Source organism: Heptranchias perlo, chromosome 20, assembly GCF_035084215.1.
Source record: "Heptranchias perlo isolate sHepPer1 chromosome 20, sHepPer1.hap1, whole genome shotgun sequence".
NCBI lineage: Eukaryota > Metazoa > Chordata > Chondrichthyes > Hexanchiformes > Hexanchidae > Heptranchias > Heptranchias perlo.
In genome coordinates, this window is record NC_090344.1 from 50,908,944 (window position 1) to 50,927,994 (window position 19,051).

At 47.2% G+C, this 19,051-nt stretch overlaps 1 protein-coding gene across 5 annotated transcripts in view; it reads right to left on the reverse strand.

The window, feature by feature from the left end:
* LOC137335861 (rab11 family-interacting protein 1-like) overlaps positions 1-18,002 on the reverse strand; it is a 44,879-nt gene extending 26,877 nt beyond the window's left edge. The window contains exons 1-2 of one of the 5 annotated variants that reach the window (XM_068001351.1): positions 17,890-18,002; positions 10,167-10,538 (exon numbers count right to left, since the gene is read on the reverse strand). In XM_068001351.1, coding sequence (XP_067857452.1) covers positions 10,167-10,516 — 350 coding nt within the window. In that variant the 5' untranslated portion in view covers positions 10,517-10,538; positions 17,890-18,002. Of the gene's footprint in view, positions 1-10,166; positions 10,539-10,905; positions 11,075-11,154; positions 11,219-17,316; positions 17,366-17,889 lie in introns of those variants that run through there. The other 4 variants (XM_068001350.1, XM_068001349.1, XM_068001352.1 and 1 more) reach the window with 4 other exon arrangements.
* Between the last annotated feature and the right edge of the window lie 1,049 nt (positions 18,003-19,051).

The following is a 19,051-nucleotide window of genomic DNA, read 5'->3' on the forward strand; positions in this document are numbered from 1 at the left end:
TCCCTCTCCCACGTGCCTGGAAACAATTCATGCTTCACGTATTTATCAGCAAACAACCTTTGAAGAACTCACATTGCTTACAGTACAATCAACCCACTTGCATGAAAATACCAGCTGTGTACAAAACAATTCAACCTCAAACTTCCTTATAATCAGGATTTGCATGCAACCAGTTTCATCGAAACGGTGAGCTGTTCTGCTCGTTCCTGCCGCTTCTCTTGCTCTCTCCTGAACTACAGCCAACATACCAACATTGTGCAGATAAGCCCTGCCTCTTGGAGATTGGCTCTCCATCACATTGAGATTACTGAACAGTCAGCAGAAGCAAACAAGGCAAAAAAAAAAGGCATCCAAGCATCTCAGGGAGTTGGGGAGAAAATAGAGATTGTACGAGGGCAGTCAACACATCCTGAATAGTATTTAAGAAAATTTCAGCATGAAATCTCTCCATTGCACCCCCGGGTTATGAACCAACCACAGCTAAGATCGCAGCCACTGCTTTCAGGCCTCCAGAAAAGCCAAACCAGCAACCTGCACACTGCCCAGGGCCACCTCTCCAAAATGGACCAAGTACTTGGATTTCAGTCAACACCTCTCCTTATTGAGGTGCACTGAAGTCTGACCTTGGTGGAATAGCAATCACCATGCAACGAGCACTGCCTTATCACAGCTCACTGGTGCAACGACCACTGCCTGATCACAGCTCACTGGTGCAACGACCACTGCCTGATCACAGCTCACTGGTGCAACGACCACTGCCTGATCACAGCTCACTGGTGCAACGAGCACTGCCTGATCACAGCTCACTGGTGCAACGAGCACTGCCTGATCACAGCTCACTGGTGCAACGACCACCGCCTGATCACAGCTCACTGGTGCAACGACCACTGCCTGATCACAGCTCACTGGTGCAACGACCACCGCCTGATCACAGCTCACTGGTGCAACGACCACTGCCTGATCACAGCTCACTGGTGCAACGACCACTGCCTGATCACAGCTCACGGGTGCAACGAGCACCGCCTGATCACAGCTCACGGGTGCAACGACCACTGCCTGATCACAGCTCACGGGTGCAATGAGCACTGCCTGATCACAGCTCACGGGTGCAACGAGCACCGCCTGATCACAGCTCACGGGTGCAATGAGCACTGCCTGATCACAGCTCACGGGTGCAACGACCACTGCCTGATCACAGCTCACGGGTGCAACGAGCACCGCCTGATCACAGCTCACTGGTGCAATGAGCACTGCCTTCTCACAGCTCACTGGTGCAACAAGCACTGCCTGATCACAGCTCACGGGTGCAACGACCACTGCCTGATCACAGCTCACTGGTGCAACGACCACTGCCTGATCACAGCTCACTGGTGCAACGAGCACCGCCTGATCACAGCTCACTGGTGCAACGACCACTGCCTGATCACAGCTCACTGGTGCAACGACCACTGCCTGATCACAGCTCACTGGTGCAACGACCACTGCCTGATCACAGCTCACTGGTGCAACGAGCACTGCCTGATCACAGCTCACTGGTGCAACGACCACCGCCTGATCACAGCTCACTGGTGCAACAAGCACTGCCTTCTCACAGCTCACGGGTGCTTCGAGCACTGCCTGATCACAGCTCACTGGTGCAACAAGCACTGCCTTCTCACAGCTCACGGGTGCTTCGAGCACTGCCTGATCACAGCTCACTGGTGCAACGAGCACTGCCTGATCACAGCTCACTGGTGCAACGACCACTGCCTGATCACAGCTCACTGGTGCAACGACCACTGCCTGATCACAGCTCACTGGTGCTTCCAAATTCCGTGAGTAAAACTCTTTTGGAGAGTGGCTGGAAGGGCACAGTGGAGTTGAGGCCTGTTAAACTGAGCAAGGACACACAGCACAAGCTCGTGTTTTGTACAAAATGGCATATTTACTTCAGATTCGGGAGCTGCGAAAAAAGGCAAACTCTCATTAAATTTTCCTCACACTAGCTCATAAACAGGTGCTCCTCCAACCACTGTGTGAATGGAAGGAAGGAGGTTTGGTGGGGGGGAAGTTAACAACTTTGGAGACAACCCCTTCAAAAAGCTAGAATTTAGCATCACCGTCCGGGAACATGCACAGGGCAACTGTACTGCAGATTGTGAACTCCTGCAAAGAGCTTGAGGTTTTTGCAGTGACAACATATGTTACATTACTGCAGTCAGACCACCTGCAGTTTGGGTTTCCATTTCAGCCGCAAGGCGACCTCAAGGAGATTGTCCCTCTCTGCTGGGTTTCGCTCTGGCTGTAACAGGAGGAGTTCAACAGATTTGGTGGATCACACTGACCTTTTAACGGCATCGTTGGCTGGTTGAGATCAAAAGTATCGCTGCCGTTCGCTTACCGGCGAGGAAAGTTCTGCTCAAGTGGTTCCACTTCTCCACCCCTCTCTCCTCCCCCTCCCCAAGAGAACGTTGGTGCTGCTGGCCTTGCACTGCACTCAAGGCAGCACGTGTACCCAGCAAACGTGCTTCGGTTCGTACTGCACACCGACTCGCAATTGTACAGCGCCTTTAATGTAGCAAAACGTCCCGAGGATTGTAATTTTACGAAAATTGACACCGTGCCAAAAGGAGATATTTGGACAGGTGACCAAAAGCGTGGTCAAAGAGGTGGGTGTTATGGAGAGTCTCTAAAGAGGAGAGAGGGGTGGCGAGGTTTCGGGGGGTGGGTGTGACAGGATAACTCAGAAGCTTGACAGCCCAATCAGGAGCTTGTCACACTGGTCTGAAGCCCCAGAAAGCAAGACTGATGCAAAATACCGGCAGGTGATGTGACTTAAAACACACTTTAAGCGAAGAGGTCGCTGCTGCGTGCCCAGTCTTTAACGCGGATATTTCTAGAATTTACCACTTCCGCAAGCAGACTATTTATCGGGAGGGCAGAAATTACGGTAAATTACGTTTGTTTTGTATTGAAGACTAGAGTGGAGGTTCAAATGGTATTTAGAAGCACTACGTTTTACACCAGTGTGTAGCCTGGGCCTGTCCCAGCAGCAACTCGAACAATGCAGCTTAAAAAACAGGGACACAAGCTACGGAACAAACACAGGTTTGTGTGTCTCGTCTGCCTTGTAGCCTGGTACCTGTATCCCGGACAGTCAGACTTTCCATCGACAGCTACACTTGCCAGATGGAGGGCTGCACCTCTCGATAAAACCACTGCTCCATCCGCCCACTGAAAATGCAAGTTAACTGGTTCCAGAACTCAAAACCAGCTGCATTAACCCCTCCTCACTCCTCACTCCTCTTCGAATCACAGAATGATACAGCACAGAAGGAGGCCATTCAGCCCATTGTTCATCCCTGTGTTGGCTCTTTGAAAGAGCTTTTAAAAAAAAAAGACACCAAGTCACAGCTTTGCTGGTTTTAAGATTGAAAAGGGTCCCCTTTGAAACAATGCAGCTGGACTGTGCCTTTGTCCAAATACGAGTTGATTCTATTTGAATGTAGAGGATTACAAATCGATCAACACTCGTCAGAGCTAGAAGCCACCTAAAAAAAACACACCCATTTGTGGTGTGAACATGAAGAATTTGCATTTATATAGCACCTTTCACATCAGGACATCCCAAAGTGATTTACAACCAGTGAAATACTTTTGAAGTGTAGTCTCTGTTGTAATGTAGGAAACGCGGCAGCCAATTTGCACACAGCAAGATCCCACAAACAACAATGTGATAATGACCAGGTAATCTGTTTTAGTGGTGTTGGTTGAGGGATGAATATTAGCCCAGGACACCGGGGGAGGAGAACTCCCCTCGAATAGTGCCATGGGATGTTTTACATCCACTCGAGGGGCGAGATGGGGCCTCGGTCTGAGGTCTCATCTGAAGGACGGCACCTCTGACAGTGCAGCACTCCCTCAGTTCATTCTTTTCTATGTAGTGGCCAAACTGAGGTGTGAAAATCCAACCTGGGCCGTTACAGGTGAACAGAAGTGACTTTGGGTGAACTGGTCTTGCGGGCGAGGCCTGTAAATCTCTCACTGCCGACTGGTGATATTTTAGTTCCAGGATTTGAACTGTAAGAAATTCATAAAGCAGTTCAGTAATCCTTATTAAAGCTCTAACACTGTACTGGTGGAAAGCTGTCCCATTCTCCCTCCCCAGGCCACCGATGTTCTTCCAAACGTGTTCTTGCACTGCAGATCCTTCGACAGGCACTGATCTAAATAAGTGGATCAAGCAGCAGATGAAACTGAGCTGGTTATTACGTGTGGTGTTTGGTATGCGAGCCTCCTGTTCACCAGTGCCTGATGCTGTATTTGTTTACACAGCAATGCTTCACAGTTTTCCACTGTGCAAACAGAGCAACCGAAAGCACAGGGTGGGAACACTGCCAAACACAAGGGCTGTTTAATTATGGATTACAGCAGACACTAAGAATTCCTATAATCATTTTAATAGATTGTCTTGTGCAACTTTGGACTGGTGATGTCATTCCAGCGTTCTCGTGTCTCACTTGTTCCCTTCTCTCTCTTTTTACACAAACCCAAGAGCACAGGCAATGATTGATTGCTTTTCTGACATGGTTTGTGGTCCGATGTCCACTAAATAGGCGATGACAAGTTATTCAGAACTGTAAAGATAAGTCACAAGGGAAGGAAGCCATGACAGGGTCCAAAACAAAGTTATTGCTCATTACTCAACTCATGACCTTCAATTTTTTTTATTTTGAAAAATTCCCCCAGTGATACACCCCCTTCTTTTTTGGTTGACTGCAAACCAGAGATAAAGTAAATAGAATTTCCAGCACAGAAACAGGCCATTCGGCCCAACTGGTCTATGCTCGTTTATGCTCCAAACAAGCCTCCTCCCACCCTTCATCGAACCCTATCAGCACACCCTTCTATTCCTTTCCCCCTCGTGTGTTTACCCAGCTTTCCCTTAAATGCATCTATGCTATTCGCCTCAACTATTGAATATGGGAGCGAGTTCCACATTCTCACCACTCTCTGGGTAAAGAAGTTTCTCCTGAATTCCCGATTAGATTTATTAATGACTATCTTATTGTTGGTTGAGGAATAAATATTGGCCAGGACTTAAGCAAGGTACTGTAATTACTTTTAGGGAAGAACTTCTAACTGAGCAAAACAAACTCAAATTTGAGGTGGTTGGGAAAGTGGGAGTAACTTCTCAAATACGAGAGAGAGAGAGAGAGAGAGGGAGAGAGGGAGAGAGGGAGAGAGAGAGCCGTCACAGAGTGGTGCAAGGGTGTTTCGCCCATCCACGTATCAGTGTGAATGTGAGGTTAAACAGAGACTCTCTCCATTTGCTCACATGGAAGATCAATGGCTCCAATGCCACTATCCAAGTAAGAACAGGGAGCTCTCAGTCTCCTGGCCAATATTACTTGCTCAATCAACACCAAATACTGTTTATCTGGTCAATGATTCATTTGCTGTTTGCAAGACCTTGCAGTATGTAAGTTGGATGCTGCATTTGCCGACATAACAGTGACTGTACTTCGAAAATTAAGTAATTGGTTGTAAAGTATTTTGGGATGGCCAGAGGAAATGAAATGCACCATAAAAATAAGGTTTTTTTTTTCACAACATCGTATTAAAGGAACATTTCAACAGCTCGTGCACCAGTTCACTTTGTGCAATGCAGTGTTTATTAAAAATTCTACATTTTGTTTGGCTTTCAGGGAGGTTCCCACTTCAAGGTTTCCAGCACACACATAATTTAAACTCTACCATAATATATGCATACTGCACATACCAATCCTCATTACACCCTTCAGAACTGAATAGCCTTGTGGAAAAAGACGGTTGAAACTCACCCAGAACGAGTCGTTGAAACACATGCACAGAACGAGCTCCATTTCTTTGCTCAAGCTCCTTCTGCTGTGTCCAGACAATATTCATTTGCTCCAAACTCAAGAGCACCCCGACTGTCTATTACCCACACCAAAATCCCAAGTGGTCACTGAGTAGCGAGACTGCCAATTTAGTGATTTGCCCTTTTGGCTCATACCCATTTGAAGCTGGATTGAGACCCGTTTGTCACAAATTCCATATAGGATCCAGACAGCCGACAGCCCATTGGGCTGGACTGGTAACACAAGCCTCTCGTGTGAAAGGATGCTCTGCACCTCAGAGTCCCCACGATACCGGGAGCATGCTACCTACAATGTTCATGAATTTGTTTCACAACTAGCCCTCACTCTGTCAGCCCGGTGAAACCATCTCCATGCCACACCTGCGTGCAGATACTTTCCACTGGTCCCACATCACTTCAGGTCTGCTCCTGGTCACTTCCATTTTTGGTGTTTGGAGGGGTGGAGCTATGAGTCCACGTGACCGGTCCAAACATACCAAACACTACCATCTAATCTCTCTTCCACAATCCCGTTCCTGTCAAATATTTAGCTGGTTCCCTCTGCATTTACCAGATTAACTGCCTCCCAGGAAGTCTTCTGTACAGATGCATTTGTCATTGCAGTGGTACACAGATAGGAGTACATCTCGTCAACCAAAAATTGCAGCCTGCAACAAGATAGAGACAATGGGCCTGCACTGCAGGACGACTGAACCATCAAACCGATCAGATGTCAGTTACCTCATTTTATCTGGCTTGTACAATCTGGATTTAGTGCAATAATTTGCAGTACACTGGCCTCTTGCGCACACCGATTTTCATCGCTCCACCATTGGCAGCCGTGCCTTCAGCTGCCTGGGCCCTCAGCTCTGGAAATCCCTCCCTCAACCTCTCCACCTTTCAAAAGTTCCTTAAAATCTACCTCTTTGAACAAGCTTTTGGTCACCTGTACTAGTATCTCCTCGCGTGGCTCGGTGTCAAATTTTTGTTTGATAACCTTCCTGTGAAGCTCCTTGGGACATTTTACTACATTAAAGACGCCACATAAGTGCAAGTTGTTGGTGTACTCACTATTTATTTTCTACAACATTAGAAATGTGCATTCATTAAAGATTTTAGAAGGACGTCAATTAGATCAGTTCAATTTTTAAGCCTGCTGAAGACCCCAAAAAGCCCTTATTCTGACAATCTGCAGGCTTGGCATCACCAAGAACATAGTGCACACCCCCAAGGTGTTCCCTCATCACTGTTTGGTTCACCTTATCTACTGCCCTGGTCTCCTACACCATTGGCCTTGACTTCATTTTTTTTAAAAATTGAAGACATCGAAGTCAACCACCCTGCTCTGCAGCTTTTCAGATACATGTTCTTTATTTTGAAAAAGAGCACAATGGCCAGAACTGGATGAAGTATTCCTAAAAATAAACATACATTAACAAAGGCAGCCATTTGCAACTTCCTGTGTCATGTGTGCATTCACTTCCTTTTATGTAACCATGCACGTTGCATCGGTGACCAGTTTAGGATTCTGCAAATGTGAAACAGATAAATGAAAGGGTTTCCAAACCTCAACCATCAACCATCAACCCAAGAAATTCGACTTCTGCTAAACAAAATTTTAAGATTTGTCAGTATGTCATGATTTCCCACACCGGCAGATTTTAGAGACATATAAAGTTGCGAGATTGCACAATACAGTTTGCCTGTTGAGATCTGCCTGTACAGGAGCCAATGGCACATTGCATTGGACAAGAAGCTGTGAAATGACGCATCAGCTAGCTGAAAACATTTGACTGAACTGTTCATTCAGAAGAGCACGCTGGACACCCTGCAAACAGACAACTGTTATATTTACGCCAGCTTAACGCATCCCAATATCGGAATAATTATTCAAACTGGCTGACCAACTGATTGGATACAGAGGATCGATATAGCCACTCGGCACAGCCCGAACTCCCCCCTCCCGAGGAATGTTAGTGCTGGAGAATTTCACAATTAACATTTTGGGCGCCGAGCAGCCAATTTTAGGATATCACACTCCCAGCAGGGAGTCTCACTCACTGGAGTGCACGAGGAAATTACAAAAACGTTTCTCTCAATATCCCATCCATTAAAATAGATGGATGGAAAATCATGCTGGGGGGACAGGGTGGGGGGGGGCGCAGGGGGGCTCAGGTGCAATATCTCAAGTTGTGCTCCCAGCAAGCAAGGCTCCCCACTGGGAAGCAGCATTTGAAAACCTGCCCCTCCAGGATCAACATTAAGCCATCCCATGACAGATATTCCTCAATAATGTACATCAGATTCAAACGACGAAGAGCACTTTGCGCTATCCCAAGGAGAGGTTGTGCCGTTTCCCACAGCAATCGCGAATCAGAACAACAGTACAAAGCCAAGTTGGCATATTGAGTGGAATGGGCCCATACTCCCTGGAGTTTAGAAGAATGAGAGGCGATCTCATTGAAACATAAAACAGCCTGAGGGGGCTTGATGAGGTAGATGCTGTTTCCCCTGGCTGGAGAGTCTAGAACCAGGGGGCAGAGTCTCAGGATCAGGGGTCAGTCATTTAAGACTGAGATGAGGAGGAATTTCTTCACTCAGAGGGTTGTGAATCTTTAGAATTCTCTACCCCAGAGGGCTGTGGATGCTCAGTCATTGAATATATTCAAGGCTGAAATCAATAGACTTTTGGACTCTGGGGGAGTCAAGGGATATGGGGATTGGGCGGGAAAGTGGAGTTGAGGTCGAAGATCAGCCATGATCTTACTGAATGGCAGAGCAGGCTCGAGGGGCAATACGGCCTACTCTTGCTCCTATTTCTTATCTTCTTGTGCAGTTATATGGTATGGACTTATAGAATCATAAAATGGTTACAGCATGGAAGGAGGCCATTCACCCTGTCGAGTCCATGCCAGACCTCTGCAAGAGCAATCCAGCAAGTCCCACTCTCTCTCCGTAGCCCTGCAAATTTTTTCCTTTCAAGTACTTATCCAGTTCCCATTTGAAGGCCATGATTGAATCTGCCTCCACCACCCCCTCGGGCAGTACATTCCAGATCCTAACCACTTGCTGTGTAAAAAAGTTTTTCCTCAGGTCACCTTTGGTTCTTTTGCCAATCACCTTAAATCTACGTCCTCTGGTTTTTGATCCTTCCACCAATGGGAACAGTTTCTCTCTCTCTCTCTCTCTCGACTCTGTCCATGATTTTGAACACCTCCATCAAATCTCCTCTCAACCTTCTCTGCTCGAAGGAGAACAACCCCACCTTCTCCAGTCTATCCACGTAACTGAAGTCCCTCATCCCTGGAATCATTCGAGTAAATCTCCAATGGGGAAGCGGTCAAACACAATGAAAAGGCAAATCTAGCAAAAAACTTTCAATACAAGTTTCTTCATCTGAAGTTTATACGGCAAGTGACATAGAATATGGGGGGAAGGGGGCAGAGGGGGAATGCAGATCCTGCTTTTATCCCTCAACCATCAACACTAGAACAGATGATCTGGTCATTATCACATTGCTGTTTGTGGGATCTTGCTTTGCGCAAATTGGCTGCTGCATTTCCTACATTACAACAGTGCATACACTTCAAAAGTATTTCACTGGCTGTGATGCGCTTTGAGACATCCTGAGGTAGTGAAAGGCGCTATATAAATGCTAATTCATTCTTTCTCTATGCTGCTGATAAGCGAGAGCTGCTATATAGTTTTCTGGGTGCCACTGCGTCTTTCACACAGACAGTGTGTGCCCCAAGATACCCTGGTGTGTCCTCTGCATTTACAACTGTAAGGAAAAAGCCAATGGACGAAATGAAGCTCATCTCTCAAGTATCCCAGCTCTTCAACTCAGGCTTATCCCTCTCGTACCCCAACTATCCCGGTCTGGCAGCTATGTTTTGAACTCCCCTAAAGTCTGCGTCTCTATACCCTGTCCGGCACATTATTCCAGACGTGTATCACCCTTTGCGTAAAGAAGCTCTTCCCCCTGGCGCCAGATTTAAGTTCTTGTGCAGACTTGTACCCACTGTGAACCCAATCTGTTGTCAACATTGTTCACTGGTCCAGCACTCTGCTGCTCAGGGCTTCACAGAGTCGGCCCTCGGCATAGTGCGACACCAGGGAGTCGACTGCTTTGCACCAACTTTCAGCAGCTGGTTTGGGGGCCATTTTTTGCCAGCTGCAGAAGAGATGTTTCTCCACACTCGGGATGAAAAAGCATTGGCGTAAAATACTGTGGAAGCAAGGGAAAGGAATTCTGTGGTGGGGTTTTGATAAATATCAGTCAGTTCATACAAAACATACGACTCACCCGACTTTGTTTCTGGTCTTATTGTCGTACAGCTCGCTAAGGTTGATGGCCGCCTGTCCCAGGAACTTGTCCAGACCCACCAGGGCCCTGTGCATGACGATCAGGTATAGGGTACACTTCTCTGGGTTGCCCTGATGCAACACGGGCAGCTCGAACTCGGCCTCCTCCCTCCACAGGGGCGCCGCGCTCTTCTCGGTCACCGAGCTGGAGTACTTTTCCTTGCCCAGTTGCATGATGGCGTAGGCATCGTTGGTGCCATCCTTGCCCTTGCTCCGCAGACTCCTGGCCTGGATGACCACCACCTTGACGTGAGTCGGGTACCATTTCTGACTCTGCTCCAATAAAGACATCCCGGCTCTTCACAGCGAAACGCTGCGCCCAAAAGAACAAATATTTCTTTTAGTTTTATTTGTCTAAAACTTTGATTTAAACTATTAAAAAAAAATGGCAATAAATTCATCTCAACAAATTACACAGCTGGACAAATCGCAATCTCCACCCTTCATCCCTCCTATAAAACAGAGTGCTCCCTTGACTTGGTTTCCCAATAATTCGACAAATGACCTGTTGGGTGATCTCCAACTGGAAGACCCGCCACCGAAACCCACTTTTTGGTTTGAACTCCCGACCAGCTCATGGAATCACAACCTCGCGGAATCTCCAAATAATAATAATAATATTAATAATAATATTAATAATAATAAGATAAATCCATTCCCGACCCAAGCCCACTCCTCACCCAAAGCCCATACACCAGGACGCGGTGTGAGCGTGGGCCAAAGTTGCAACAAGTCAGCCGGCTCACATCGCCGGTCCGCCACCGCAACAGGCGGCTCCACACTTCACATAATGACTCCGGATCGCCGGGTGAGAGCCGCTGACTGCGGCCAGACTCTCCCCTCTCTCTCCCCCCCTCCTCTCCACTCCACTGAGTTACATCTCAGCCCGAAGCCGCCGCTCTCCCCGCTCCCTTCATAAACTTCCTGACCTGGTTACATTGATTCCACCTGACTTCACAAACAGGGGACACATCAGCTCAGAGAGCCCGCCTCCTGCCCACCGCCACAGGTCAACCCTGCTGTCAATAACACCACCAGGACCCTGTGATTGGTTCTATGTAACGTCAATCAAATGACGTACACCCCCCCTCTCCACACCCTTTTCAGGCAGGTTAAGGGGGCGGGGCTAGTTCGCCCTGTTGTATAGCAACAAGGATGATGTCATGGGTACATACAATGATCCCAATTTGGGTTGGGTTGGGTCCTTGACATTGGGGAGTGAATTGGAAAGAAACATTTTCCAACCCAGCAGGATGACAGCTTGACAGAACTGTGTAAACTTTATCACATTGTCAGTGCCTGATGTCGTTTATTCAGTAATATACTTTATAGGACCAAGATCTGATTGTCACATCAGAGTTCTCACCTGAGCACTCGAACTTCCGACCCGTTACAATGTTTTATCTCTTTTGATCCGGAATGCTCTTGGAGCAGCCCCGAGGATATTGTTCTGCCACTATGGGGTCCGGCCGACTGCAGATGAGTGGGTCTCGTATGGAGCATAAACACCAACACAGACCAGTTGGGCCGAATGGCCCATTTCTGTGCTGTACACTCTACGTAATTCTACGTGCCCCATCGATTGCACTCCACAGTGCAACTGAACCAAGGGCATCGCAGGCCCACAAAAATGTGGCCCATGATTCTGCTGTCAGGATAAGAGGGATCTTTTCAGAGGCTGGTCTTGTGACTTTACCCTCTGTGAGTTTATGTAGGAGCCCAGAACGCCCACTAAGGCTGTCTCGCTGGTCCCACTGAATAAACAGAACAGCAGCCCGCCGAGCTCGCTGTTCCAAAACAGGCTACTTCAATAGCGCAAGTTTTGAAGCAACTTGCTATTTGAAATATCTTGGGATAGCACAAAACATCTGGAAGAGCCGGTGCCACAACATAAGGCTTTCATAATAGATTAATTGGTCGTTCATCTCATTGCTGTTTGTGGGACTTTCCTATTCTCGAATGGCTGCAGCATTGGGCATTCTATTGAAATGTTCATTGTGTAAAGTGCTTTGAGGTGTTTCAACCAGATCAAATGCAAAATAAATGCAAGTTTTTTTTGTTACATTTAAAAGAATTACGAATCAATGTTTTCTACCCCACTCCAATGGTAGTGGTGTCTTGGGGGCAATGAGCTGTGTTTGGCCCTTCAAATTCAAACAGTGTATGTGGTTAACACAAATTCCCTGGTGTATGAGGATTGGTCAATTAAGTCATCAATTTATGGAATGTAGTGCTATCTGGTGCAGTGTGGCACCCCCCCTCCCTGTGTTTACTGAAACCCCCCCGCCCCCCCCCATACCCTGTAGGGTATTGCAGGCCACATTTTAGTGGGCCTGCAATGCTCTGGGTCCAGCTACACTGTGGAGTGCAATCGATGGAGGACATAGAATTATATAGAATGCACAACATAGAAACAGGCCTTTCCGCCCAACAGGTCTATGCCGGTGTTTATGCTTCACACGAGACCCGCACATCTTTTATAAATCGATTGTAAAGCACCTTTCATGTTCTCAGGGCATCCCAAAGTGTTGTAGCAGGGCTGTGAAACCTCCTGACTCAGAGGCAAAAGTGGTACCACCGAGCCAAGGCATCTAGTACCATCGACACTGCGGCACTCAGCACTGCACACACACTCAAACCCAATTACAGAACTTGAAGCAAGGTTGTTTTCCCACATCCTGCTGAGCTGCACAAAGCCACAACCCACTGTAACGGACATTGCTACCGACTGAGGCCAGCTGACTGTGTGATGTGTACTGTGATTGTAATGTACCGCATGATTCATACTGCTGGAATAATGAATTTGTTTTATTACACAGCAATGCTAAACAACACATGTGGATATATTATCGGGCCTCTGAACAATATTTCAAATAAGCAAATACAGACCAGTTTTAAAATCAGGAACGTTTGTGAGAAAACAATGCTTTGTTTCTTGAAAATCAGTCTGAAGGCAAAGAGTTCCTCACGCTCAGTCCTCATAGGAGCTTTCAAATCATTAACGTTTATACAATGACCTGTCATCTCGTGCGGTGAATATTGATAAAAAGGGAATGGGATCAAATCCTAATTAAGAGTAAGGCTGTGAGTTTTGAGAGAAGAAAATGATTTTTCAGAGATGGTGAGTGAGCTCAGGGTGATAAAAAGGAAGTGTTGGTGAGCGAGCTTGATTTTGTACACACTTCCCCAAATTCTTCACAATTATTACAGCAACTCTTTGAAGAAATTGAAAGCAGCAACTTTCAGTTGTAATTATTAAGGGAAGACTCCTGCCTCAAAACCTTCAAACTCTTGGAAAAAGATCACTGTCGTCTTCAACAGCCAAGGACAACGACGATTTGTCATGTGATCATTATAGCTGCCCCACCATCTTCAGAGTGCAAAGCAAACACTATTCCCACACTGTCTCTCTGATCCCTCTTGCTATCTTCGATAATGCAGAACCAACATGAACACTGCTGGCTCTCCAGCCTCTTAGCTGGAATGATAATCTGCCTTAAAGCTCCTTCTTGGCTTCAAGCTTAAATACCAGACATGCCTGCGTGAGAGAGGACAATGGCTCAGGCTTGTGTCCTGATACTCTCAATCATATTTTGCTGACTCACTTTGCCTTGTGTTTACCGAGAAGCTGTAATGAGAGTTGCAAAGTTTTGATCGTCAGGAGTTACGTTTGAACTTTGTCAACGAAACCATCGGGGAGCGAGGCAGCAGCCTGAATCTGCCTCCGCACTGGCACTTGTTTCGTTCAGATTCTGGGAGGCCGCTGTCTGTGAACTGGCTCCTGGAGTTTACACTGCTAAACCCAGCTCTCTTATCCCAGTGGCAGAATCATAGCTCCAGTTTTAGGCGCATGGATTCCAGTGTCCCAGAATCTGACCGAAGCAAACACGGTATCATGCCAGCTGCGTACATTCTCAAAGCACCAATTCAGCAGCCATTCACCAACGGGCTACTCTGTAACCAGAAGCACATGCGTGAAGAACAGGTTCCACACCCATTATGTGGGGAAAACACCCGACACCTGCTTGGTCCCAGCCCAAGACTGGGCTCTTGCAAAGTGTAGGGGAGCTACAGCCGGGTTCCTGTGTTCAACAAATTTGTGGTATATAGAAGTTACAACATGGAAACAGGCCCTTCGGCCCAACATGTCCATGTCGCCCAGTTTATACCACTAAGCTAGTCCCAATTTCCTGCACTTGGCCCATATCCCTCTATACCCATCTTACCCATGTAACTGTCCAAATGCTTTTTAAAAGACAAAATTGTACCCGCCTCTACTACTGCCTCTGGCAGCTCGTTCCAGACACTCACCACCCTTTGAGTGAAAAAATTGCCCCTCTGGACCCTTTTGTATCTCTCCCCTCTCACCTTAAATCTATGCCCCCTTGTTATAGACTCCCCTACCTTTGGGAAGAGATTTTGACTATCTACCTTATCTATGCCCCTCATTATTTTATAGACTTCTATAAGATCACCCCTTAACCTCCTACTCTCCAGGGAAAAAAGTCCCAGTCTGTCTAACCTCTCCCTATAAGTCAAACCATCAAGTCCCGGTAGCATCCTAGTAAATCTTTTCTGCACTCTTTCTAGTTTAATAATATCCTTTCTATAATAGGGTGACCAGAACTGTACTCAGTATTCCAAGTGTGGCCTTACTAATGTCTTGTACAACTTCAACAAGACATCCCAACTCCTGTATTCAATGTTCTGACCAATGAAACCAAGCATGCTGAATGCCTTCTTCACCACCCTATCCACCTGTGACTCCACTTTCAAGGAGCTATGAACCTGTATTCCTAGATCTCTTTGTTCTATAACTCTCCCCAACGCCCTACCATTAACGGAGTAGGTCCTGGCCCGATTCGATCTACCAAAATGCATCACCTCACATTTATCTAAATTAAACTCCATCTGCCATTCATCGGCCCACTGGCCCAATTTATCAAGATCCCGTTGCAATCCTAGATAACCTTCTTTACTGACCACAATGCCACCAATCTTAGTGTCATCTGCAAACTTACTAACCATGCCTCCTAAATTCTCATCCAAATCATTAATATAAATAACAAATAACAGCGGACCCAGCACCGATCCCTGAGGCACACCGCTGGTCACAGGCCTCCAGTTTGAAAAACAACCCTCTACAACCACCCTCTGTCTTCTGTCAACAAGCCAATTTTGTATCCAATTGGCTACCTCACCTTGGATCCCGTGAGATTTAACCTTATGTAACAACCTAACTGTACTGGGGGACGAAAGTTATAGACTGTGACAGTAACACAACTCAACAGTGTTCAGTTCACTTGACATATAGAAGCAGCTTGAAAACCCTTGGTCATAATACTGTGAGTATCTCAGTTTGGAACATCCTGCTCCAAATGGAACAAACATTTCAGAAACAGTACATAAAGAACAGAAGAAAGCCTGGGACCAGCAAAGGTCATCCGATCAGCTGAGTGCTCTCCATCCAAATGGACAATGCACAAATTGTACTGGACTGTCCCCAAGAGAAGGTATAGGCATCACTAGACAGTGGGCTTACCTGACAGTGAAAGAGATTAACGAGGCCTGTTTTCTTAGTCAAATTGGAGGTGATCTCAAATCCAGTGTACAATAACTTACATTTCTATCACGCTTTTAACGTAAGAAACATCACAAGATTCTCTACAGATGGGTGAACAAACCAGATGCCAAATCAGGAAAGATCACAGAATCATACAGCACAGAAGGAGGCCATTCAGCCCATCGTGCCTGTGCCGGCTCTCTGAAAGAGCTATCCAATTAGTCCCACTCCCCCCGCTCTTTCCCCACAGCCCTGCAAATTTTTCCCCTTCAAATATTTATCCAATTCCCCTTTTGAAAGTTACTATTGAATCTGCTCCCACCGCCCTGTCAGGGAGTGCATTCCAGATCATAACAACACATTGTGTAGAAAAACTCTCCTCATCTCCGCCCCCTGGTTCTGTTGGCAATTATCTTAAATCTGTGTCCTCTGGTTACTGACCCTCCTGCCAGTGGAAATAGGGAGGGGTGGCCAAACGTCTGGTTTAAGAAATGGATTTTGAGGAGGTTTTTAAAGGAGGGGAGAAAGCTGAAAAGGTAGAGGGGTTTAGGGAAGGAATTCCAGAGTGTGGGGCCCAGGCAGCTGTTGGGTAGTGGGGAGGGTCGAACAAAAGAGTTCAGAGTCAGAGGAACAAAGAGTTTGGGGGGCAGATAGAGTGGGAAGAAGTTGTGGAGATGGCGTAGGGTGAGGCCATGGAGGAACTTAAAGATGAGGATGAGGATTTTAAATTTAAAGAGTTGGGAAGATGGACAGGCCGCCAATATGGCTCAGCAAGGATAGGAGTGATGGGCAAGCTGTGAGGAGCAGAGTATTGGACAAGTTGGAGTTAATGGACAGTGAGGTCGACAAGGAAACCATGAGAGTAATTGAGGCTGGAGATGACAAAGGCCAAGTATAATCTTTGGAGAGGTTGTGGGGTCAGATGCTCACCTTAGGATCAAAAAGGACAAAGAGATGGTGAGCAGTCTGGTTGAACCTGAGACGGAGCTGGGGAGAGGAATGGAGTCAGTGATGGGGCCAAATACGACGGCTTTGGTCTTCCCAATATTGAGCTAGAAGTTATGACACATTCAAGGCTGGATGTTAGACTTCCGTGAGTGCAACAGGAATGGAGTGTCCGTTAATACTCTGCCAGGTTCAGTTACTTGAGGGGGAATTTTAACTGGGAACAGGATTCAAGGGGGCAGGGGAGGGGATGGGGCAAACGCCAAATGTGCCCGACCTTGGCAGCATGAGGCCCCTGGGGGAATTTGAACTCCCAGGCCTCATCTGCAGACCGCCGGTCAGCTGTCCACCCAAAATGGGCTGGTAGCGACAGCTGGTTGACGGGCAGGAGCGCAAGTTCGGGTGGCCAGAGACCGCCATCCAGCGCAAAAGGAAGTCCAGCCGCAGGAAGATAAGTCACGGGGAGGGGGTTTCGGGAGGATCTCGTGAGTAGGGAGTGGGGGAAGCCCAGGGCATGGGAGGCATAAATTGTCCTTGTGGGGTTTGAAGGAGAAATCCTGCTCATCCTGGCCCCACGACTTACCTTAATTGGCCTCTTCTGGTCCCACAGCCTCTTCCCACTGTTTTCTCCTGAAAACTGCAGCGACTTAACCGGTCGTCGGATCCCGATCTGCATATTTAAAGAAGGTCTTGGGACGTTTTACTACGTTAAAGGCGCTATATAAATGCAAGTTGTTGTAACATAGTTGGGTAAACTCCAAACACAGCATTACTCCTCCTTAATATTCAGCACAATATCTCCCACTTTAACACATTCTTTCCCAGGACCTCAAGACCTGTAGAACTCTTCACCCCCCCACTGTCAGTCTTTCCTTCCTCCTACAATTTACAGACTTTTATAACCCAAGCTCGGAGTCCCCGAACCATGAGATCTTATCCCTTCTGCTACTGTTTTGAAGCTTTGCTGCGTTTTATATTCTGCAGTCACCGTCGTTGCCGAGGAGAATTCCTCATCAGAAATTATTGGAACTCAAGACTCGCCCGACTCTTACCCAATTCCCTGTTCGGTTTTGGACGTGGTAAAAGGTGGTAACTTACACTTAGCTGATACATGAAACATCAACAGATTACAATGGAGAGTAAGTTCGTAGCTCACCTGCATTGAGAACAGAGGTTCTTAATTATGTTCCATTTTGAAAGGCACCAAGGGAGGCAGTAGAATCTGTAATATTATTGTCCCGATCTTATCAGTATCACTTCCCCCTTCTATTTCTCAATACGAGCTGAGCTACCTTGCTGCCTCCAAACTGGTTTTTCCTGAAACTTGAGTGCAGACGCAAACCAGCACCAAAAGACAGATTCCACCCTTTGAGTGCGAGAATGCAGAGGCTGTTCCTTCTCTACTCAATGGTCCATTGGACGAAAGAGCCTTGGTGCTCAAACAACAACAACAACTTGCCTCTAACGTAGTAAAGCATTCCAAGGCGCTTCACAGGAGCGTTATCAGACAAAAATTGACACTGAGCCAAAGAAGTGGACATTAGGACAGGTGGCCAACGGCTTTGTCAAACAGGTAATTTTGAAGGAGCGTCTGAAAGGAGGAGAGAGAGGCGGAGAGGTTTATAGGGGGAATTCCAGAGCTAAGGGCCCAGGCAGCTGAAGGCACGGCCGCCAATGGTGGGGCGATGGAAATCAGGGATGTGAAAGAGGCCGGAATTGGAGGAGCGCAGAGATCTTGGAGGGTTGTAGGGCTGGAGGAGGTTACAGAGAGAGGGAGAAGCGAGGCCACAGAGGGATTAGAAAATGAGGATGAGGATTTTAAAATCTCTCATTAGCCATTGCAAGAATTGAACAAGGGAGGATCCAATAAAAGCCATGGATATGACACCTTCCTCCATCGGGTGTTGGATCAGGCATTCCAATCTTCAGGCAGGTCGTCCCAAAATAAAAATTCCCACAAGTAAATTGGGCCCTTAATAACCTGACATTGCACATTACGCTGGGTGGGAGCCCTGGCACGGAGTCTCGGTGTCAGTGGGCGCAGGTCAGGGCATCGGGGCTGTGTGTGAAGGTTTTTGCAAATCTCTGCTTCCAACGTGCAGCGCGTTTGGGGACGAGATGGAATCATAAAATAGGACACGTGGGCAGGGAGCAAAGTTGCGCTGCATTTTGCGTTAAAGACTTTTGGGGTGTCGAGAGAGGATGAGCTGCAGACCTGGTGGGGGCGGGAAGGAGGGGGCCCATCGCTGAAAAATAATCAGCCTCGGTTTTAACTCAGGGCCGGAATTGGGCAGGGATCCGTCTGATCCCCCTCCCCG